The sequence below is a fragment of the Heteronotia binoei genome, chromosome 16 (genome assembly GCF_032191835.1).
Source record: "Heteronotia binoei isolate CCM8104 ecotype False Entrance Well chromosome 16, APGP_CSIRO_Hbin_v1, whole genome shotgun sequence".
Taxonomy (NCBI): Eukaryota; Metazoa; Chordata; class Lepidosauria; order Squamata; family Gekkonidae; genus Heteronotia; species Heteronotia binoei.
The window spans coordinates 6,548,875-6,574,382 of NC_083238.1; the positions used below are offsets into that span (position 1 = coordinate 6,548,875).

The window sequence follows — 25,508 nt, forward strand, 5'->3', positions numbered from 1 at the left end:
ATAAAATGGCCCTGTTTGTTATCCAATATTCTGATGTATGCCTCGTTATTCTGACAGGGAGGGGCAATTAGGCCCCTTCCTGGCCATTCTGCCATGGCAGATAAGGGCAGAGGCCGTGTTTGCCTCCCTGGAAGGATGGGAGGCTAATGTGCCTTCCCAGTCATCCGGGGATCTGGAGGGGGCGAAGCACTGGGGCTATATTAGGCCCCGCCCCAAGCCACACAGCTGCATTTGAGCTCTCAGCCCACCCACCTGCCCAGCTGTAGTACAGGCTCTGCTGGTCGTCTAGTTTTATGAGGCCAGGTAGGAATTTTTTCACCCTTAACTGGATTGGGGTGTTTTTCACCTACCTTGTACTGCTTGTCTGAGGTTTGGAGTACTTTGAAGGGCGGTGCCGTTAATTGTCGGCCACTTGGCAGGAGCGAGTTGAGGGCTATAAATATTACCAGTGAGCACCCACAGTTCATACCTGTTTGGGGGTATGTGGCAGCTTGCATAACAGCTGGGCTGTTACGGCTCTCTGCTGTGAATGCTGGCCACAGGGTACCCTCCCCAAAAAGGGCTCCTTCTGTGTAAGCAAAGCCTGGGTAGGGGAGGGCAACCCAGGCCCGGCTGGCCTGACGTCAGCCATCATGGATGGCTCATGCCAGGAGCAGGGTGGCTCACCCTATACAGGACAAGGAAGGGTTGTGGTTGACCCTTGGCTTGTCCTTTAAATTTAGTTAACCCCATTGCCAGTTAAAACGTGTTAATAAAGTGGCCCTGCTTATTACCCAATATTCTGATGCATGCCTTGTTATTCTGACTGGGGGGGGGGGGATTTTTTCTACCACTTGTTTTATGTAACTGTTCCAGGGCTCTGATTTTGACAAGAATATAAGAATATTAGATTTCCATTTTTATTTTTCAAGTGTGAGGCCATTTAAAGCATCCCAGCAAATAGAAAATGAAGTGACACTGACTACTTTATTTAAAATAATTCTGGATGTCCTGTTCTAACTCCTGTTGTAACACCAGGTCAGACAATAAAGATCTATTCAAAGACCAGTATGTGGTTCTATGGAATGAGGAAGTCACAATTTTTAATGAAGTACTGGCAGGTGGACAGCGAGCAACCTCTCATTTGCCCAACAGCTTTACTATAAAACAATTTACCTGTTAGTAGGGGTTCCAGAACTTTTTTTTTTAAGTTTCATCACAAGTAAAGTTACCTTCAGCATCTGGGCTGGAAAATGAGCCCACAGTCCTAGCCTCCATTTTCAAATGAGAAGAAACAGTGGAAGTGTCAAGACACGTAGAAGATAGAATGCATAGTTCCCATGAAAATGTCAATACTAAAATAATAATGATGCATGTTCCTAGGCTATTACTTCCTTCATCAAAATAGGGGAAGGATGATGCTTCCCCTAGATATCTCAGAAAAACATATGAATACTGATTACAAGGTTCAAAATTGGTACACTGAGCCTACATTAACATGTTTGAAGATAGGAAATGTGAAATAATAAGTTACTGTGCAAATCAAGACATTCAGGAATAAGAAACTTTCATTTTGAATAGATGTCAGATTTCCAGATAAAAACCAAGATGATCAAGAAGCTGGACCATCTTCCCTGTGAAGAAAGGATGAAGAAGAAGAGGAGGAGGAGACTGGATTTATACCCCATCCTTCACTACCCAAAGGAGTCTCAGAGCAGCTTACAATCTCCTTTCTCTTCCCCTCCCCATAATAGGCACCCTGTGAGATAGGTGGGGCTGAGAGCTCTAACAGAAACTGCTCTTTCCAGAACAGCTTCTGACAGAGTTATGACTGACCCAAGGTCATTCCAGCAGCTGCTTGTGGAGGAGTGGGGAATCAAACCCAGGTCTCCCAAAAAAGAGTCTATGCACTTAACCACTACACCAAACTGGATCTGAAATTTGTCAGTTTATTTAATAAGATGACTAGGGTAGGATATGGTAAACGCTTATAAAACTATACCTGGGTTAGATAAAGTGGACAGAAAACACAATTTGTCTCTCTTCCATAATAAGAGAACTTGGGATGACTCAATGAAGTTGATGGGTAGTAGAATTAGGACAGACTAAAAATAGACATAGTGATGGCCACTAGCATATGTGACTTTAAAATGGGGACAGACAGATTCATAGAAGATAGCTCAATCAATGACTACTAGCCACGATGACTTAAGGGAATCTCTTTATTCAGATGCAGTGAACCACTGGCTACAGTTAAAGGCCTTAGTTTACACACTTTGTTTACACACTTAGTTTACACACTTTGTTAGTGGCCTTTGAGGGAAACAAGTTTACCACTGTGTTTAACAGAATGCTGGATTAGATGCACCACTGGATTCTTCTGCTCCCCTCCCATTAGATATAAATCTAGATATAAATCTACCTATCAGGGCCAAAATTTCTATCCTTTTTGAATTGTTGTCGTATTAGGTAGGCATTCCTAAGGACTGACATGAAAAGCAAAACATCAAGATCAATGTCTTCTGTGTTCATGGAATGGAAAAAAAGATGGAAAGTGATAGAATTGTGCCCTTTTAATTAGATTATTTTTAAGGAAGCATCAAATTAGAGTTTGATGTAGTTACTGAGTACATGTGATTTAAAATGAAAAACTTTTTTCATAATATTACACACCATGACTACCAACCTTGTACCCAACTGGGAGATCTTGACAGTCTTGAGAGCAACCACTGACTTTCTTGCTTAAGCATTCATTAATGTGACAGTTTCTCTCATCAGATCCATCACCACAGTCTTGCTTAGTATCACAGATATCTTCTTGGGGAATACATTTGCCATTTTTACACATAAAAAAAGAACTGTTGCATGACTGTTCTAAAAAAAAGGAAAAAAGGAAAAAAGATACATATACATATGTATTGCAAGAAATGTATCATGAACCATTTAGATTTTAAAATGAAGGTTGCATCTTGATTTATGAATAAAGCACACATTAGTTACATAATAATCATAGCCATTTCATACTCTGTTGATATATGGTACAACCCAGCAATGGATAACTTGTTGGTTGTGACAAGAAGAATGTACCACTCAGTACGCAGGCAATTGTGGTAGAAAGATTCTATTTACCATTACTTTATTTATTTTATTTTATCAGATTTATATCTCACCCTCCCTTATTATTATTATTAGTTTATTTCTATTCCATCCCTTCCCCCTTTTGGGGGGCTCAGAGCAGAGTACAACGATATAAATTAAAATCACAATAAAATCAAGATAAAAAACAAATTAAACATTCAGTAAGTGCAGTGAGTTAGTTCAGCAAGGTGATATGAGCAAGATGGTATAGCTCCACAATACAGTGATGCAGTGGGTTGTAAAGATGTAGGAGGAGGACAACTGATCTAATAGATGGATGCCTGCTGCCTCATCCAAAGACCTTAATAGGCTCAGGGCAGCTAACAACAGTTAAAAGCAACATATTAAAATATACATTAAAACCATTTTATACAAATTTACAATCACCAAAATTCCAAGATGTGTGTCGATCTTGCTAATTGTTGTTTGGTGCTGTATTCATTGATGTTACTAGATGTTATTTAGTGCTCTACAATTACAATTATATTGGTATCGATTAGATTGTCAATGTTGTGGAATGGTAGCTGCCTCCCCTTAGCTGTTGAAAGCAAGTCTGAACACTTTGGTCTTACATGCCCTGCAGAATTGTGGCAGGTCCCACAGGGTCCTGAAGTTTTTGGGGAGGGTGTTCCACAAAGCAGGGGCTACTACAGAAAAATCTCTGGCTCTGGTGGTGAACAGCCAAGCTTCTTTTGTTCCGGGGATCATGAGAAGGTTTTGAGAACCTGAGTGTAGTGCTCTCTGGGGTACATATGGGTAAAGGAGGTTCTGACGGTAGACAGGTCCCAGGCCATATAAGGTTTTAAAGCCACCCTGAGCCTGCCTCGGTGGGGGAGGGCGGCATATAAATCTAATCTAATCTAAAGGTTATAACCAGCACCTTGAAGCAAAAACGCCACAGGCAACCAGTGCAGTGTTTCCAGTGAAGGCTGAATGTGCTCCCATAAAGGTAGATCCAATAACAGCCCGGCAGCTGTGTTTTGCACCAGTTGCAGCTTCTGAATTTGAGTCAAGGGTAGCCCCATGTAGATGGCATTGCAGTAGGCTATTCTTGAGGTGATCGTCACATGGATCACTGTTGCCAAGTCGCTGCGCTCCAGATACGGAACCAACTGCCTTATCTGCTTAAAATGATAAAATGTGGATTTGGCAGTCGCTGCTACCTGGACCTCCATTGTTAACAAAGACTCCAGGAGCACCCCCAAGCTCTTGACCCTATAAGTTGGCACCAAAGGCACCCCATCAAAGGCTGGAAGAGGGATCTCTCTTCCCCGACTGCTGCGACTTAGGTACAGGACCTCCGTCTTCACTGGATTCAATTTTCATTGACTCTGCCTGAGACATTTCACTACAGCTTGCAATGTCATGTCCAAATCTTCCAGGGCGCAGCTGGACCAGCCTCCCATCAATAGATAGAGCTGGGAGTCATCTGCATACTGATGACAACCCAGCCCATATCTCCGGACAATCTGGGCAAGGGGTGCATATAGATGTTAACAATACCAAACCTTTAATGGCATAATAATTGCAAATAAGATACATAGGAATGTAAAAAGTTTAAACTTGGAGATAAAATAAAAAAGAAAATGAGATTGCAAATACATTCATACATGGTCAGATTTAAATTTAAGAATGTCAACCAAAAATTTTGCCACAGCCTCGCTAACCAAAAATTTTGCCTTAGCCTCGCTAATCAAAAATGCAATTGAATGTTTTAAATGTTTAAGTGTTTTAAATAATTTTAAATTGTAGTTTTTTATTGGTTAAATTGTAAAAATGTATGTTGTTAGCCGCCCTGAGTCAGCTTGTGGGGAGGGCGGGATAGAAATTTAAAGTAAAGTAATAAATAAATAACCTCCCACTCAATATCATTCAGTAAATAATGACAGGGTGGCAGAATAGACAGATCTGGGGAGATGGAAAGCTTGCAAAATAGTTGTGTGGGTTTTTTTTTAGATTATGATATATGGAACAATCAAACAATATATGCTGAATTGAGTCAGGAATATTCGCTCCACAGGAACAAAGTCTATCACATAAAGGGACTTGATGATATCTCCTCTGTAAAATTTAGGAAGGAAAAATGTTTAATCTAGTCAACATAAATGCTCTGCAATGACTTGGAATAGTTAAGTCTGATAGATAATGGGGCATTTTACCACCAAAAAACATTGAGACCTAAGGATCCTGGGGAACAGATATAAGGGTCTGTTGGGCATAGTTTCATTTCCTCCAACTCCAACAATCTCAGTTTAATACATCTGAAGATATATGACTCATCAGATGTAAAAAAATCATCAACTGCTATTCCCAACTGTTTAAGTTTGGATATAAGAACTGCAGACCAGGAAGAGATATATGGATCTTTTTTCAGACAATCAAGAAGATTGTTAGGATCCATTCTAAAATGAATTTTGAACCAGAATTTAAATGCTGTGATCCAGGCTTTTGTCTCCACCAAAGACTGACCAACTTCAGAGCAGAGAGCAAAGTAGGACACACATTTTGACATACCAAGAATTTGTCTGAAGAATGAGGCTTGAACGTCCTCTACTTTGCTAGTAAATGCTGAGATGCATATAGGGATACCATAGAGAATTTGGGATAGCGTTTTAGCTTTGAACACTTTAATTGCTGCCGGGAATAATTGGTTGCCTCTTGCTAAGAAAAATTGTTTGATCTGAGCAACCAAACATTTAGCCAAGTTGATGGTCTTGTTACGATGTGATACCCAGCTTAGTTTATGGTTAAAAGTAAAAGTTTGTTAGGCACTGGGATGCTTTCTGGACCAAGTGGGAGCTGTACAAAAAAGACGGTCTCCACTTGTCCCCAGATGGAACCAGGCTGCGGGCGCTTAAAATCAAAAAGGTGGCAGAGCAGTTTTTAAACTAAATCTTGGGGGAAAGCCGACAGGAGATGAAATGTCTCTGGTTTGGGAGGATTCATCTCAAAGAGATGAAGGGTTAGCTATTACTTTTCTACCAGGTAATGGACCAGAGTTGTCTACTGAGATGGTGACAAACAGAATGGATTGCCTGCCAGAGTCTCGAGGCGGCAGGAGGAAGGCGGCAGGCCTAGCTTGCCTGGGAAATTATAGATGTTTGTACACAAATGCTAGAAGTCTTCAAAGTAAAATTGGTGAGTTGGAATGTTTAGTGTTGGGAGAAAACATAGACATTGTGGGAATTTCAGAAACTTGGTGGAATGAGGAGAATCAGTGGGACACGGTGATTCCTGGATATAAGTTATATCGGAAGGATAGGGAGGGAAGGGTTGGAGGTGGGGTGGCTCTGTATGTCAGAGAGAGCATACGGTCCAGTAAGACTGAGGTCAGAGAATTAGATTCCCTTTTAGAAATGCTTTGGGTTGAAATAGAGGGCCTAAAAGGAAATATAACTATGGGAGTTTGTTATCGCCCACCAAATCAAAAGATAGAGGAGGATTATAATATGATGGAAGGCTTAAAGATAGTGGCTAGATGTAAAAACTGTGTCATAATAGGTGATTTTAACTACCCGCAGATTGATTGAGTCAGTATGTGTTCTGGCTGAGAGAAAGAGATTGAGTTTCTAGATGCTAAATGACTGAGCTATGGAGCAGATGGTCTCTGAACCCACCAGGGGTGGGGCGATCCTGGATTTGGTCCTAAGTAATGCCCAAGACTTGGTGAGAGATGCAAAAGTGATCGCACCGCTTGGGAGCAGTGACCATAACGTTATTGATTTCACCATTTAAATAAATAGAGAGTTGCTCCAAAACACCAGCACAACCAAGTTTAACTTTAAAAGGGTAAATTCTCTGAGATGAGGAGGCATGTGAAGAGGAAACTGAAAGGAAAGGTAAATAAAGTCCAAATCCTTGGGGAAACTTGGAGGCTATTTAAAACTACAATCCTAGAAGCTCAGATAAAATATATACCACAAGTTAGGAAAGGCACAAACAGGTATAAGAAAAGGCCTGCATGGTTAACAAACAAAGTAATGGAAGTTGTAAAAGGTAAGAAGGACTCCTTTAAGCGGTGGAAAGCTAATCCAAGTGAGATTAATAAAAGGGAACACAGGCTGTGGCAAACCAAATGCAAGACTGTGATCAGGCAGGCAAAAAGGGACTATGAGGAGCATATTGCAAAAAACATAAAGACCAACAATAAAAATTTCTTCAAATATATTAGAAGCAGGAAACCAGCCAGGGAGGCAGTGGGGCCCTTGGATGACCAAGGGGTCAAAGATTACTGAAGGAGGATAGGGAAATGGCTGAGAAGCTGAATGCATTTTTTGCTTCCGTCTTCACTGTGGAAGATGAGAAGTGCTTGCCTGCTCCAGAACCACTTATATTGGAATGGGTGTTGAAAGACCTGAGTCAGATTGAGGTGACAAAAGAGGAGGCCCTACAACTGATAGATGAATTAAAAACTAATAAGTCACCAGGTCCGGATGGCATACATCCCAGTGTTCTGAAAGAACTCAAAGTTGAACTTGTGGATCTTCTGATAAAAATATGTAATCTTTCATTGAAATCTGCCTCCGTTCCTGAGGACTGGAAGGTAGCAAATGTCACCCCCATCGTTAAAAAGGGTTCCAGAGGAGATCCAGGAAACTACAGGCCAGTCAGTCTGACTTCAATACCAGGAAAGTTGGTAGAAAGCATTATCAAGGACAGAATGAGTAGGCACACTGATGAACATGAGTTATTGAGGAAGACTCAGCATGGGTTCTGTAAGGGAAGATCTTGCCTCACTAACCTGTTACATTTCTTCGAGGGGGTGAACAAACATGTGGACAAAGGAGACCCGATAGATATTGTTTACCTTGACTTCCAGAAAGCTTTTGATAAAGTTCCTCATCAAAGTCTCCTTAGTAAGCTCGAGAGTCATGGAGTAAAACGACCGATCCTCTTGTGGATCAAAAACTGGCTAATTAATAGGAAGCAGAGAGTGAGTATAAATGGGCAGTCTTCACAGTGGAGGACGGTAAGCAGTGGAATGCCACAGAGCTCTGTACTGGGTCCCATGCTCTATAACTTGTTCATAAATGATTTGGAGTTGAGAGTAAGCAGTGAAGTGGCCAAGTTTGCAGATGACACTAAATTGTTCAGCGTGGTGAGAACCAGAGAGGATTGTGAGGAACTCCAAAGGGATCTGTGGGCGTCAATGTGGCAGATGCGGTTCAATGTGGCCAAGTGCAAAGTAATGCACATTGGGGCCAAGAATCCCAGCTACAGATACAAGCTGATGGGGTGTGAACTGGCAGAGACTGACCAAGAGAGAGATCTTGCGGTCGTGGTAGATAACTCACTGAAAATGTCAAGACAGTGTGCAATTGCAATAAAAAAGGCCAACGCCATGCTGGGAATTATTAGGAAGGGAATTGAAAACAAATCAGTCAGTATCATAATGCCCCTGTATAAATCGATGGTGCGGTCTCATTTGGAATACTGTGTGCAATTCTGGTCACCGCACCTCAAAAAGGATATCATAGCATTGGAAAAGGTGCAGAAAAGGGCAACTAGAATGTTTAAAGGTTTGGAACACTTTCCCTATGAAGAAAGGTTAAAACGCTTGGGGCTCTTTAGCTTGGAGAAACATCGTCTGCCGGGTGACATGACAGTGGTTTACAAGATTATGCATGGGATGGAGAAGGAAGAGAAAGAAGTACTTTTCTCCCTTGCTCACAATACAAGAACTCATGGGCATTCAATGAAATTGCTGAGCAGTCAGGTTAGAACGGATAAAAGGAGGTACTTCTTCACCCAAAGGGTGATTAACATGTGGAATTCACTGTCACAGGAGGTGGTGGCGGCTACAAGCTACACAATTTTTGTTTGCTCAATTATTGAATTGCAAATAAACCATCTCTGTGGGTGCCAGGAATCTGAAAAGACAACTGCTTTAGATTTGGCATAATTAATAGAGTGTGAATTACAGTGACAGGCATTGGCATTGAGCTCTATCTATTGATTCAAATGCACTCTTCAGGTCAATTAAGGCAGCATATGTTTGTCCCGGTATGCAGTGGTTTTGAAAAAGCCATCTTTGGACACACAGAGGTCCTAGCCAATTACCACCCAGTCTCGAAGTTATAATTTCTGGGCAAGGTAACTGAGAAAGTGGTGGCTGAGCAGTTTCAAACTTTCCTGGAGGATAAATCCACCCTTGATCCCTTCCAGTCTTGCTTCCATCTTGGTCATGGGGTAGAGACTGCTTTGGTAGCCCTCACAGATGACCTTCGAAGGCATCTGGATCAAGGCGAGTCAGCGCTGCTGTTGCTCTTAGATCTTACGCGGCCTGGGACCTACAGGACCATCTCTCCCCATATGAGCCCCAGAGGCCCCTATGATCGGCCAATCAACATCTTCTGACCATCCCTGGCCCAAAGGACATCCGGCTTGCCTCGACCAGGGCCAGGGCCTTTTTGGTCCTGGCCCCAACCTGGTGGAATCAGTTCCCCAAGGAGATACGGGTCCTTCCGGATTTATTGCTATTCCGGAGGGCCTGTAAAATGGAGCTGTTCCATCAGGCTTTTGGCTGAGGCAGGCAGGAGTCCTCACACCAGCTAATTGGCCTCCCTGCACTGGCCTGCACTGACCACATCCTGTGTTCAATCTGTGAAGGATGCACATATCTGTCACTGATGCTGCCTTATTTTAAGAACATAAGAGAAGCCATGTTGGATCAGGCCAATGGCCCATCCAGTCCAACACTCTGTGTCACACAGTGGCCAATATGTGTGTGTGTGCATATATATGTATACACACACACAGACACACACACATATATATACATACACACACACACACACACCCTGGCTAATAGTCATTGATGGACCTCTGCTCCATATTTTTATCCAATCCCTTCTTAAAGCTGGCTATGCTTGTAGCCACCACCACCTCCTGTGGCGGTGAATTCCACATGTTAATCACCCTTTGGGTGTTAATCATCCTTTTATCTGTTTTAACCCGACTGCTCAACAATTTCATCGAATACCCACGAGTTCTTATATTGTGAGAAAGGGAGAAAAGGAATTATTTCTCTAGCTTCTCCATCCCATGCATAATCTTGTAAATCTCTATCATGTCACCCCGCAGGTGATGTTTCTCCAAGCTAAAGAGCCCCAAGCATTTTAACCTTTCTTCATAGGGAAAGTGTTCCAAACCTTTAATCATTCTAGTTGCCCTTTTCTGCACTTTTTCTAATGCTATAATATCATTTCTGAGGTGCAGTGACCAGAATTGTACACAGTATTCCAAATGAGACCGCACCATCGATTCACTGGCTGATTTGTTTTCAATTCCCTTCCTAATAATTCCCAGCATGGTGTTGGCCTTTTTTATTGCAATCACACACTATCTTGACATTTTCAGTGAGTTATCTACCACAATCCCAAGATCTCTCTCTTGGTCAGTCTCTGCCAGTTCACAACCCATCAACTCGGCCCTATATGGCTGAGGACCTGCCTACCTGAGGGACCGTCTCTCCCCATATGAACCCCAGAGAGCACTGAGGTCAGCAGGGAAGAACCTGCTGATCATCCCCGGGCCGAAAGAGGTAAAACTACAGAGTACCCACATGCCGGCCTTCTCTGTTGTGGCTCCACAACTATGGAATCAGCTCCCGGAAGAAACGTGGGCCCTGCGGGACTTTGATCAGTTTCGCAGAGCCTGCAAGACCATTCTTTTTGGGATGGCCTTCACCAATTAAAAGAAAGAGACTGCTTAAGTAATTTTACCATCTGTTGAAATATACACCAGGATGTTAATTTTAATAAGCTTAGAATTTTAATTAAATTGTTATATTAGTTACTGTTGTTAAACATTGTTGTATAACTTAATGTATTTGATCTAATGTTGTTAGCCGCCCTGAGCCTGCTTCAGCAGGGAGGGTGGGATATAAATAAAATGAATGATTGATTGATTGATTGATTGTATTTGTAGCTGGGATTCTTGGCCCCAATGTGCATTACTTTGCACTTGGCCACATTGAACCTCATCTGCCACGTTGACGCCCACTCACCCAGCCTCAACAGATCCTTTTGGAGTTCCTCACAATCCTCTCTGGTTCTCACCACCCTAAACAATTTAGTGTCATCTGCAAACTTGGCCACTTCACTGCTTACTCCCAACTCCAGATCATTAATGACAAGTTAAAGAGCATGGGACCCAGTACTGAGCCCTGCAGCACCCCACTGCTTACCATCCTCCACTGTGAAGACTGCCCATTTAATTTATTTTAATGGTCTGTTTAAATTTAATTGTTTTATGATGTGATTTTAATTATTTCTTATGTTGTAATTCACCCTGAGTCCGACCTGGGAAAGGGCGGACTAGAAATCAGAAAAATAAATAAAATAAATATATTTTTCAGCAAGGAAGGCCAGCATACAGAAATGGTCCACAGCATATTTGCCTTTAGAAAAGCCAATTTGTTCAGGACCTATAATGTTATCTAGGTGCATCCAGTCAGTTAATCAGAGTTCCAAATGTTTGGCATACTATTTGCCCACAATAGATAATAAACTAATGGGGCAGAAATTTTCTGGTAACTCCAACCAACCCCCTTCCCCTTTGGTAGATTGGGATAATTATAGAATCAAGCCAAGAGTCTGGGATGGGGCCATGCAGGTCAATGAAAGTGAACAATTTTGCAAGGGGCAAGAGCCACCAGTCAGCAAACTTTGTGAAGACCTCAGCAGCGGGAAGGCCATCAGGGCCCAGTGCTTTATCTGCTTTTAAACCCTTCAATAAATCACTGATTTCATCCAGAGTTACTGGAGGCCAGACTGGCATGTTAGTAACAATGGGGTTTACTAAAATAGGAGGGGATTCACATGGAGCGGCAAATATGTTAGAGAAGTAATCAACCCATGCTTGCACAGAGATAGTTGAATCAGTAACAGAATTGTTTCTTAGATTACCCGAAATGATTCTCCAGAAGGCCCTCATTATCATTAGATTTTATTGAGTGGTAAAGTTGGTCCCATTTATTCTGAAAGAAAACTTTCTTTTTGGATATGAAAAGCTCTAAGTAGGCTGTCTTACAAGCAATATAGGCCTTAATTTTTGTTGGGTCTTTGGAGTGACAAGACTCTTTAAACAGTGTTCTCAGTTCTTGTTTCTGGGCTAGACAGTTTGTATCAAACCAGCTAGAGAAATTGGACCTATGCAGAAAGACAGGTTGCTTACCTGTAACTGTGGATCTTCGAGTGGTCATCTGTGCATTCACACTCATGGGATAGTGCGCCTGCGCCGATCCCCGAATCGGTAACTGAAAAAGCCCGGGATTTTTTCGCGCTCGGCGCCAGTGAGCATGCGCACGCGACCCACTGCGCATGCCCACCAGCGCCCGCGCAACAATCCCGCCAGTTCCTTCCTGACTGCCGAGAGCCTCTTGCTGGAAGGAGACCGTCAGCAGCGGGGAAGGAGGGCGGGTAGTGTGAATGCACAGATGACCACTCAAAGATCCACAGTTACAGGTAAGCAACCTGTCTATCTTCTTCGTGGTCTCTGTGCTTCACACTCATGGGAGATTAGCAAGCAAGCATACCTGGAGGTGGGAAGACGGTCAGCCCGAAGAAACAGCTTGTAGCACCACAGCTCCCAACCGAGTCCTCTGCTGAGCATGCACGTCCAGCGCGTAGTGCTTCATGAAGGCATGCGGAGAAGACCAAGTCGCCGCCTTGCAGACATCAGACAGGGACACGCCCTTCAGGAATGCCACCGACATGGCCATCGCCCTTGTGGAGTGTCCACGAACAGGTCCAGGTAAAGGCTTCTTAGCCAACAAATAACAAAGTTTGATCGTCTCAGTGAGCCACTTGGAAAGTCTTTGAGACGAAATCTTGGACCCTAACTTGGGGGCAGAGTAGGAGACAAAAAGCTGATTGTCCTTACGAAACCCCCGTGAACGATTCAAATAAAACAGGAGGGCACGCTTAACATCCAACGCATGCAGCCTACGTTCCTCATCCGAGGAAGGGTTAGGGAAAAAAGTGGGCAGCCAGACTTCTAAGTCAAGGTGAAACTGGGAAACCACTTTCGGGAGGAATGTAATGTCCGGAGCCAAAGAAACCCCAGCCTCCCGAAAGGCAAGGTATGGGTAGTCACACCTCATTGCCATGAGCTCCCCCGCACGACGTGCTGAAGTGATGGCAACCAAAAATGCAGTCTTCCAAGACAAAAGTTGCAGGGAACACGTTGCCATAGGTTCAAAAGGACGGCGAGTCAACTTGTCCAGAACCAAAGTCAAGTCCCACAACTGTGGAGGGGATCTAGAAGGGGGATGGAGGCGAAACAGCCCCTTCATGAATCTTTTTGACTGCGGGTGAGCAAAAACGGTGTAACCCTCAACCGAATCATGGAAAGCAGAAATAGCTGCTAGGTAGACCTTGATGGAGGAGAACACCAGTCCCTCGTCCACCAAAGACAAAAGAAACTCAAAGTTTGCCGACAGCCCGACCGAGGCGGGCGGCAGCGGGGAGTCAGCCACAAATTTGCTAAACTTCTTCCACTTCCTCTCATAAGAGGCGCGGGTGGAAGGTTTCCTGCTGCTTTGGAGCACCTGCTGGACCCTAGAGGAGAAGTCTAGAGGTCGATGAACCACGCTGTCAGTTTCAGGTGAGGCACGTTGTGATGGAGCACGTGCCCGCCCTGGGCCGACAACAGGTCCGGTTTTGCCGGGAACTGGTAAAAGGTCCCCCTCGACTGCTGGAGCAGAATCGAGAACCAGCTCTGACGGGGCCACCACGGAGTCACTAGGATGCAGCGTGGCTTCTCCTGCACTAGCTTGTGAACCACCCTCGTCAGCAAAGGTAAGGGCGGGAACATGTACAGGAACCAGCCCTCCCACCGAAGTAGGAGTCCGTCTCCCAAGGACGCCGGATCCGCACCTCCCCTTGCACAGAACAAGGGGCACTTCTTGTTCTGCGCTGTGGCAAAAACATCCAACTGCGGGTAGCCCCAAAGTTGGAACACTGGCTCTAGGAACCTCCAATGCAGTTCCCATTCGTGTGGGGAGGCTCCCCCCCTGCTGAGAGAGTCCGCCTGTATGTTGAGGACCCCCGGCAGATGTGTGGCCTTTACAAAAATGTCCCACTGGAGGCACTCCTCCCAGAGGTCTATCGCCAGCGAGCATAGCCTGCGAGACACCGTCCCCCCCTGTCTGTTTATATAGCACAGGGCAGTGGTGTTGTCCGTAAGCAATGCCACAGTCTTTCCCGCTAACAGTGGGCGGAAAGATCGAAGGGCGAAGTGAACCGCCAGCAGTTCTAGATAGTTTATATGGCACCGGCTCAGTTTTGGTGTCCACTTGCCTCCCACACATAGATCTTCCAGATGAGCTCCCCACCCCCACATGGAAGCATCGGTAGCGATGGTCACTGTAGGGGTCGGCAGATGAAAAGGAGCCCCTTGGCAGATGTTGCTCTCAACTCCCCACCATTGCAGTGAGCGGAGAGTCCCCAGTGGAATGGTGAACCTCTTTCGAGGTGAGTCTCTGAGAGGTCGAAAATGGCGCAAGAACCATAACTGTAGGCCTCTCATGTGCAGTCTTGCGAAGCGTAGCACGCTTGTCGTCGCAGCCATCAACCCCAGCATCCGCTGGAGCTGCTGGGCTGTGCCCCACTGCCGTCTTCGAAGAAGCTGTACCAGATCGATGATGTCCTTTGCTCTCTGCGAAGGAAGAAATGCTCGATGCTGCTGTGTGTCCAATAGAGACCCTATGAACTGGACTGTTCTTGAAGGAGTGAGATGGGACTTCTCCAGGTTGATCTGCAGCCCCAGGGTGCCGAGAAGGCGCAGAGTGGTAGCAATGTGTGTTGTTAGACTCTCCCTCGACCTCGCCACAAGAAGCCAGTCGTCGATGTATGGGAAGACGACGACTCCCTGCAGACGAAGATGGGCAGCCACCATGCTCATCAGCTTCGTGAACACCCGAGGGGCAGTAGACAGTCCAAACGGCAGGGCCCTGAATTGGAAATGCCGAGCACCCACTGCAAACCTTAGGAAACGCCTGAACGCAGGATGAATGCTGACATGAAAATAGGCATCCTTGAGATCCAGGGTCGCCATCCAGTCCCCTTGATTGATGAGGGGCAGGATTGTTTGCAGCGTGGCCATTCTGAACTTCTGGTACCGAATAAAATTGTTCAGACTCCGAAGGTCCATGATAGGCCTCAGGCCCCCGTCCCGTTTGGGGACCAGGAAGTAGCGGGAGTAAAAACCTCCTGTCCTGGCCTCCAATGGAACTTCCTCTATGGCTTGTTTCTGTAGGAGGTTGTTCACCTCCGCCAGCAGAGGTGGGGAAGGGGGAGTGGTAACTACCACGGACTGGTCTGGGGTCTGAATAAATTCTATTATGTAGCCCTCTTTCACGATGGATAGAGCCCACCTGTCTGTGGAGATCAACTCCCAGGCAGGCAGGAAAGGGCGTAGACAGATGGAGGAGTCGACAGTGGGAGCGATGACGCGTGCCAGCGGGAAGTCAAACCCCCTGCTTCTGTGTCCGGGCCCCTTTAGACTTATTAGAAGGCTGGCCCCCGTAACGGTTTCTGCCGTTACCGGAGTAGGATGGTCGTTCGGGCTGTTGAGAACGAGGACGCCACTGCTCCGGGGAGAACTTTTGGTACGGTTTTTTGGACCAGGGTTTGGACCATTGCTTGGATTTAGGGGACTTGGAGGACGACTGGACACCCAAGTTCCTAGACGTCTTGACACTCTTGTCAAACTCTTGCAGCGCCGTGTCAGTTGTGGTGCTGAAAAGTCCATCACCCTCAAAGGGTAAGTCTTCAATCAAGGTCTTGGTGTCCTGATGAAGTGCCGTTGACCTGAGCCAGGAGTGCCGGCGGATGCAAACTGCCGAAGTAATAGCCTTGGCTGAAGCCTCAACCATATGTTTCGCCGCGGCCAGCTGCTGTCTGGCCACGACGAGGCCTTCCTTCTGCAATTTCATTGCCGCCGTCTTCTTGTCCTCGCTTAAAGAGGAGAGGAAGGGGGAGAGCTGTTCCCACACTGCATACTGATATCTGGCCATGCATGCAGCGTAGTTGGCCACCTTAATGCCGAGTGCCCCCGCTGAATAGACCTTGCGGCCCATTACGTCGATCTTCCTGCCCTCCTTGTCCTGCGGGGAGGAATGCACCTTCCTGGCCTTCGATGAGGATGAGACCACCACCGAGTTCGGACGCGGGTGGGTAAATAAGAATTCGGCCCCTGCCTCCTGGACCCTGTACATATGGTCCAGCCGTTTGGAAGAGACCGGTGTCGAAGAAGGCTTCTTCCAAGGTTCCTTGATGGCCTGAAGGATCACCTTGGTGACCGGCAGGGCCACTGCAGTGGACGTGTTCCGTTGCATGATGTCAAACACGTTGTCATCCACTACAGGCTCCGGCTGAGTCACAGGCAGTTTGAGAGTAGCAGCAATTCGCCTCACGAGGTCTCCGTAAGACTTAAGATCCTCCGACGGCGAAATCGGGAGATCTTCCGCCGTTTGGGGACCCGGTGAGGGTTCCAACTCCTGCTCTTCAGTTTCCAACTCCGACGAAGAGGAGTCTCGCTGGGTAGAGTGCTCCGAGAGCATCGGGGTCGACTCTCGAGGTGGAAGCTGAGTCAGCGGTGGTCTTAGCGGGGTCTCGATCGGAACCAGCTGACGGTCTGGGGGAACCGAAACCGATGCCGACGCCTTCCGGGATCGATGCGAAACCCTCGACATCGAAGAAAACTCCGACGCTTGCTCCCAGTCCGGATACTCGTCGGGGTACCAACGAACGGATTCATATCTGGAGTAGGGAGGCTGCCACCCGCGCTGTTCCCATGGTGGTATCGGGAAGCGCTGGAGAACGGGAAATCGCTCTCGCCTCTGTCGGGGCTTGAACGGCGGGTCTATGACCGGTGCCGAAGCATCCACCTCCGACGCCGAATCACTGATCGACCGCCGACGGGAGCCGGAAGATGAGGACCGTTGTGTGAGGTCGATCTCAGGCTCGTGCTCCGACGCCGACAGCCGACGGACTGATGGGCTCCGAATCGGAGAGACCCGCGCCGACTTTGACGGTTTTGTCGAAGTCGATGCATCGCCCGACGGGGAAGGAGTGCGGGGTCGCTTGCGCTTCTCCTTCGACTTTGCCTTCGCCTTCTTAGGAGCTCGGGTCCCCGAGTCCTCTCGGCGTTTCTCAGCGGGCGTACTCGAGCCCTCGTGGGAACGGTTTGTAGTGCCACGCTCCTCCGGCAGATCCAAAGTCAATATCGGAGCGGCATCGGCCGATGCGAGCTCCTGTGCCGGGGTGTCGGTCGACTTCGGTGCCGATGACTCCATCGGTCGATGAGGCCGAAGCGCCGATTCAGTCAGTGCTGCCGATAATCGAGCCGCGCGGTTCTTTCTAGTCTGTTTAGAGAACCGAAGGCAATGCGGACACAACTCTACCCTGTGCGTTTCTCCAAGGCACAGCAGGCAAAGGGAATGGCCATCCGGAGGGGCGATCTTCTTGCCGCAAGCACGACAGCGCTTGAAAAACCCCCAGCGACTTTCCATAAGCAGCCGCCCGAGAAAAAACTCTCAGTTAAAAATGACTGAGAGAAAAAAGGGGGGAAAGCGAAAGCGGAGCGCCCCAAGGGGCAAGGCCGCCAGACAAACGGAAAAAAAAAACGTTTTTTTTTTTTTTTTTTACTAAACACTATCTAACTATCTAACTATACACTATGACTAACTAAGGAACTATTTACACAGCGAAACGGGCAAAAAAACGAGAGAAGAAAAATCTCACCGACCGGGAAAGCAGAAAGTGAACCTCTCTAGCGCGGCGGTCAGAAAGGAACTGGCGGGATTGTTGCGCGGGCGCTGGTGGGCATGCGCAGTGGGTCGCGTGCGCATGCTCACTGGCGCCGAGCGCGAAAAAATCCCGGGCTTTTTCAGTTACCGATTCGGGGATCGGCGCAGGCGCACTATCCCATGAGTGTGAAGCACAGAGACCACGAAGAAGATTCACAGGTTTAGCTTTAGCACTACAGTAATCAATCAATAATGAGAATCCTGAAAGGATTGTATCGTCCAGAACAGCATTATTATTGAATCCCTTAATCTACACAGTGCTTCAGAGCCAAAGAAGGAAGGAAACTCCTTTTCTAGGGCTGGGGGCCACTTAATTTTTTTTAGAACATTCTCAGAGGCCTTCATAGATTGGGAAGATGATGCTGTATTAACCTCCAGATCCAATCTTAAAGATAGTACCGGGGCAAAATCTACAGAAATGTTATCAATAGATGACAGAAGATTGGGTGAACCTAAACAATAATCTATCACACTGCGATCTCATGGGGGGGAAAAAAGTAAAATCAGTTGTAGTCAGTATATAGAGCTGTGTGTCATCTGCATATCTCTGGACAATCTGGGCAAGGGGGCGCATATGGATGTTAAACAACATAGGGGAGAGACCCACCCCCTGGAGCACACCACATACAAGTGGGTGCCTTGGGACAATTGCTCCCCTATAGCCACCCTTTGTTCCTGGCCTTGGAGAAAAGAGGTAAGCCATTGAAGAGCAGACCCCTGAAGCCACACATTGACGAGGCAGTGAAGTAGTAGCTGGTAGTTGACTGTATCAAAGGCAACTGTCAGATCTAACGACAGCAGTGCTGAACCGCCCTGATCCAGATGTCTCAAGAGATCATCCATGAGGGTGACCAGTACTCTCTGTTCTATGACCCAGGTGGAAGCCAGACTGAAACAGGTCTAGCATGGAAGCGTCATCCCCAAACCCCTATAACTATACTGCCTCTCAATAACTTTACTCAAGAAGGGCAAGTTCGACACTGGCTGGTAGTTTGCCAATACGGCCGGGTCCAGAGATGTTTTTTTGAGGAGAGGGCGAACCACCGCCTCCTTAAAGGATGTGGGAAAGGTCCCTTCAGTCAAGGACCTTTCAGTAATCCTTTCTCTGTATTTTAATCTCCAATGCATGCAGAGGGTAGGTTCTAGCACAAAATTTCCACTTGCACTAGAGCTCTTGAGCAGCAGAAACTAAAGGAAAGAAAAAACCAGTTGATGCTCATGTCAAGTCAAACTTATGCTTCCGCTTGCTGAAGATCTTGTGAAACCAATTCCTGAACAAATATAGGGAAGAAAGCACTAGATGTTGCACAAGATTTTGTGCAAGCAGAACTGCCCTTAGTCACTTTACAGTTCCACTTGTGCATGTCTGGACCCAAGCTACAGTCAATATTATGTGACAATCCATCTCAGTCCATAAGACACAATTCTTTATATATAGTTTGTTAAGAAGTCATGTTTATAGCCCATCATACCTCAAGAATCCATGGAGGACAGCACTATATTTTTCTCCTATCTTTGCCTCTTATCAATTTGAATTTTTACATTGCACTATGCAGCATTCATCTGGCCCAGATTCACAGCTGATTACCATGTTATGTGTTTTACTGTCTACAGGCTACTAGAAGCAACTAAATATATTTTCATATTTAGCCCATGCAGGGAAAAAACTGATAACAATAGAGTTATTGAGGTACATACTTACCTATTCCTTGGGTAGACTGCCTTTTTCTATGTAAGAGAGTGCCCTGGTACAGAAAGGTTAATCAGGACTCTCTACTGATTATTTCTTGGGGAGGGGTTGAACCCAGGTATCTTCTTTGACCTCCTTCTCAAAAATATGGAAGGGAATGGAAAAGTTCTGTCAAGTTGCAGCAGACTTTTGGCAACCCAATAGGGCTTGCAAGGCAAGAGACAAACTGTGATGGTCTGCCATTGCCTACCTTTGCATTGCAACCTTCCTTGGTGGTCTTCCACCCAAGTACTAACCTGGGCCAACCCTGCTTAGCTTCTGAGATCTGATAAGACTGGGCTTGCAATCTTCAACAATAACAAACTGTTTAAAAGACTGATTCCTTTAGGTGCAGTCATGTCTGTCATAGTTACACTAAAAGTTTACTGAATTCATACCAGTAAGTTTGCATGTAGTGAGCTGTGGCAGAATAATAACACCCCCAAATAGGAAAACAGAGAAGACATGGGAAGCAAAATTAGCTATTTGAGAGTTCTTTCTTCTTTTAACCTTCTCCTGCGTAATTCAGACCTTCTTGCTTTGTACGTTCTGTCATCCGATCATTGAACAGAATCATAGGATCATAGAGTTGGAAGGAGCTATACAGACCACCTAGTCCAACCCCCTGCTCAGTGCAAGATCAGCCAAAAGCATCACTGACTAGCATTTCTCCAGCCATTGCTTGAAGACTGCCAGTGAAGGAGAGCTCACTACATCCCTACACAGCCAATTCCACTGCTGAACAACTCTTGTAAAAAATAAAATCCTACTATCCATCCTACTATCTTTCTTCCCATAATTTAAAGCCATTATTGTGAGTCCTATTCTTTGCTGCTAACAGGAATAACTTCCTGCCCTTCTCCAGGCCCTGATCATTCTCATCACTCTCTTCTATACCTGCTCCATTCTGTCCACATCCTTTTGGTGTGGCCTCCAGAACTACACACAGCACTCACTACAGATGCGGCTTGACCAATGCGGTGTACAGTTGGGACTATATCAGTTTTGTGATTTGAATGTTCTGCCCCTATTTGATACGCACCAAGATTGCATTATCCTTTTTTGTCATTGCATCACACTGACTGCTCAATACCAGCGGACCATCAAAAACTAACACTGAACATTTTCACATAAAACAAAAATTAAACTTATATTGAAAAAGTTCAACCTGCACTTTTGCATTTTATGTTAATTGGATGTTCATCAGAATGATCTGGACAATCAAAATCTCCATCACATTGCCACTGAGAATTTAAAAGACATCTTCCATCAGCACAACGGAATTCTCCAGGATTACAGTGGCGATAGCCTAGAAAAGAGTGATCAAAAATGCATCCTCAGAAATTTCGTATGTTTTCACAAAAGATATGAAAAGCAGTAGCATTGTCTTTCTGATTGATAAATATATATGTAGAATATATATTTATACTAAAATCCTATCACTCTTTCTCAGACTGAGAAGTCTTTCTGTTGGAGATGCCTCCTTAGCAGAAGGGAGCCATTAGACCCTGTATATTAAGATATGATGTTTAAAGTAACTCCACCTGAACAATAAAACCCTGGAGGATGTTATACACAATCTTCTGGTATTCAACAGCTGATGCAAACTGCATATCTCCAGCATCTAACCCCCCCCCCCCCCCCAATCTTCTACTGACTTTCTTCGAGTGACATTGCTGTGGTCAAAGGGAACCATTTCAACAACAAATTCAATATGTATCTATGCCATAAGCTATTGCTATATGTTATTGTAGCTATATTGATAAACCAGAGAATAGAGCACACAGGTCAGAAATTCATGGTCTGCCGTTATTGAAATAGATCCCCCCAGCCATAGCAGCACTGATGAAAATAGAATGACATAATTTTTGGGGAACCCAGGTTTGATTGAGGTCTGTCAAATATGAAAGGATGAAAAGTATTTCCATAGTACTCTGCAGCAATGAGTGAATTGGGTGTAAAAACCCCTTGAATTCTGCAGTAGAAATGTAGGGTTTTTTCAATTTAGTATTTACAGACATTACAAGAAAGAAGCAATACAAGTTTCTAAACCATTATGCCTTCTCATTCTCCAAAATTTTCAGAGTAGAGTTGATTATGGTTCTTATTTCATACATCCTTCCCTCATATAATCAGAATTGTGTAACTGAGAGAGAGTGATTTGGCCAAAGACACTCAATTAGTGTCATGGGTGAACTATTATTTTATACTGAACTTCTGTGTTTCCAGGTCCAACATCATCTGCCTCACAAAAATTACCCCCAACCCACCACTTCCAGTACTTTCACTATATCTTTCCAATTTTACATTCAACTGTATATTTGTAAAATATTATATGGCCCATTGACTGGCCTGTACTCCTTTCAATTTGGGACATATTTCTCTCCCTTTGATGTTAGATACAATTTTCAAAGAGATGCACAAATGGGGAGTTGGTGTTCATCTAAAGAAATAATAGAGGAGTCTTAGCAGAACTCCTTTAGAGTAAGGATAAATTTAATACCTGAATTCACTTTCTTCAAATGATTTTATACCATTGAGGGGAGTTCTTCCCTGTCAGCAGATGGAGACAGAGCATTTGAACTTCAGTGTTAAGATACGTCTTTCACAAGCCTTGGTTTATTATTTGAAAAGTATTTATTATTACAGATGCCTTAAAACAAAGTCATATAATCTAAAATTTATAATTAGAAGAACTGAAAAGACAATACAATCCAGTCTTTATCCCATTACATTTATAAATGGTATTAGGGGAGGCAGTCTAGACTGGTATAGAAGAACTCAAAGAAGGGGAATTGGCAGGCATTAAATTTTTCCTTGAGTCATTCTTCTATACCAAGCAAGATTCTTTGGACCTCCCATGTGCTGTTGTTAAATTAAAGAGCTTTGTGACTTGACCAAAGAACCTATGTAAAGAAGTTGCATCAACTCAAGGGTCCTACTTCACTATTAGCATATATGCCTAAGAATCTGAAAATATTTGAAATGAAAATCTGGTAGACTTTAGTGCAAGCCTAAACAGAGTTACACCCTTCTAAATCCATTGATGGCAATGGGCTTAGAAGAGTGACTCTGTTTCAAATTGCATTGCTAGTTGTTAAGTGCAGCATAGCTACTGCACTTTTGTCTTCCTAACATATACCTGTAATATACCACCTGATAAACAGCATGTTGAGAATGAATGTGGTATCTTAACCTGAATTCACACTTCAGAGATTCAGAGCATTGGGAATCCATCTTGAGGCCCATTTTAAAATACCATGCACATTTGTGATACATGAAAAAAAATTCTTAACATTATAAATAACAGGATCCAAGAAGAAAGTTAACCTTGCTATGAAGATTGTGGGTTCTGCTTGAAGATTCTCCCTATCTGTGCACTGGAGACTGCTCTTCAATAAATCAAGATCTCCATTGGAGAAAAGTTCCTCTTCTCTTTATGTATTCCCCCAAGTATATCCCTGGAGGTGGCAAACCATCAAGACACTGATTGCAAACAGGATTTTTGGTTTTCTCTAATGGGAATTTTCTATTCTCTTGAAATGAAAATAGCATTTCTGAAAATATGAGTAGGAAGCTTAGCCTGCATACACTCCAAATAGCAAATGAGAGAAGACTGCAAAGATAGTTATTTGATTTCTGTGGGTGAAGTCTTTTAACCCTTTTAAAATATCTGTATGTACAAAAATGCTGTGGGGAGAAATTCTGTGATAAGCAAATCAACAGAGCCTACTTTTTGGTTAAATTCCATTGCTTTAAATCCACAAGGGGAAATTTGTGTTTGTGTGTTTTATATATTTTTAAATTAAACTATTACAATTCATCAATACTACAAAGCATAATAAGGCACCAAGATAAATATATTCATTTCCTATTCAACTTTGCAAGCACATTCCTCTCAAGCTACTATAAACTATAATATTTTTGAAAAGTTAATTTAACTCAATAAAAATAATGAACAGTATACATAAATAATCAACTAGCAACCCAATGGCTAGTAATTTTTTTCTCCTTATCAGAACCAACTTCCATATGCAGCTACATCATTATAAGCCTTAAATGTATATCAAGTTCAGGAACCATACACTGGAGGGCATCTCAGCTAAGACGTAAAGTGCACGGAAATGTGTGAATCATGGAGGAGCTGAGAATAGGCTTGCCAACCTACAGGTGGGACAACAACCACAAAGGCCTACAGCATCTGAAATCACTATATAGCTCAAAAATAGTGCATCACATTGGGCAATCATCAATCATTATAATACTGGATAAAATTATAATACTGTGTAACACAATGCTTATTATAAAACTGGATAAAATAATTGACTAAAGTGCATCTTCTATATACCCCACGTAGATCAGACCCTGTGATTAAATATTACAGATGTTCAGGGTATTCGCTGTGTCCAGTAGCTGTTGAAATTAATACTTTTACTAATCCCAAGGAATATATTGTTCATTTGAGACATCTGTCTAATTGTGCTACATCTATACTGATGTATGCCGTGTATTGCCCATGTAATTTGATCAACATGGGATATACCATGAGATCAATTACGACTAGGGTGATTGAATACAACAATTAGAAACAAAACAGATGACGCACCATTAGTCAATTATCTTATACAGTTTAATCATTTACTAGATGACCTACACTTCTTTGTAATATTTAAGTATAAGCCATCCTTATAATAAGGAAGACAAGGATGCTATTCTAATGACACAGGAGGCATACTGGATTCATAAATTTCAGAGTCTGAAATGGTCTTAACCAGAATTTGGACTTTTCTAGCTTTCTATAACATTATGTGATATAATCAACTTCTTTCCTACAATATAATAATTTTAAAACATGTAAAGTGTTAGCATACCACTAAATAGCACCATCTGCAAAATTTGGCTTGATCCCTTTAACAAAATGGGAAAAGAGAACTAGGAATGTGTTATGTGTCTTATTTAAGACTGTTTTGAGGTGTGCTGATAAAAGGACTTCCACTTCATAATGGAAGGCTTGGCAGTCAGTTAAAGAGTGGAAAAGTTATTTGTCCTCCGCACACAGCTTAGTTTCAGTTCTGGGTGAGATTCCTTTGAACAGTGTTTGAACACCTGTTTTAACAATTGATATGTACAAGTGAAAGAGCCACTAAAAACTTGCAGGAAGGGGGCATCCCCCCACCTTTGCTTCCTTCACTCTCCCCCTATCTTCCCCTTTCTCTGTCCAACATCAAACCCAGTGGCTTCCCCCCCACACGACACCCCATCCTAGAATGCAACATAGTTCTTCTCCACTCATGTATAGGGGCAGGGGCCAGGGGTAGATGGCCAGCTTGGCTCTGACAGGGAATGTGAGCCAGATCTCCAGCCTCTCATCCATGCTGGTGGTTGACAGGGCAGATCTGGTTAGGTTGGGGCTACAGATGTCAGCATCAGCCCCCAACTATGCTAGACTCAGGAGCCTGTCATGGTGGCTTCTCTGCTATCCCTCACTTGGTTTCTCTCATCTGCTCTTTCATTTACTTGTGCTGAGCCAGGCTCCCCCTCACCATCAGCAGCAGCACTGCTGCAATTGCAATCTTGAGCCGCCCCTGCTGGCATCAAGGAAGGGAGGGGCAAAGGAGGTGAAGCATGAAAGAAGGGAGGTATGGGTGGTGGGCACCAACCAACGGGATTTTTCGCTTCTGCCTTTCCTCTCAAGGAAAGGAAGGTAAAGTCAAGTCAGCCTTTATTGGCATAAGCAGGGTGTAAATCTTGCAGGACAGGTATTTGCATATTAGGCCACACACACCCTGATGTAGCCAATCCTCCAAGAGCTTAAAAGGCTCTTTTTTGTAAGCTCTTGGAGGATTG

The 25,508-nt window shown here is 44.4% G+C and overlaps 1 protein-coding gene across 1 annotated transcript in view; it reads right to left on the reverse strand.

Moving 5' to 3' along the window:
• The window catches only part of LRP1B (LDL receptor related protein 1B), a 1,229,602-nt gene that overhangs the window by 231,208 nt on the left and 972,886 nt on the right, over nt 1–25,508 (reverse strand). The window contains exons 54-55 of the mRNA XM_060257450.1: nt 20,830–20,970; nt 2,666–2,853 (exon numbers count right to left, since the gene is read on the reverse strand). Of these exons, the coding sequence (XP_060113433.1) occupies nt 2,666–2,853; nt 20,830–20,970 (329 nt within the window). The remainder of the gene's footprint in view (nt 1–2,665; nt 2,854–20,829; nt 20,971–25,508) is intronic.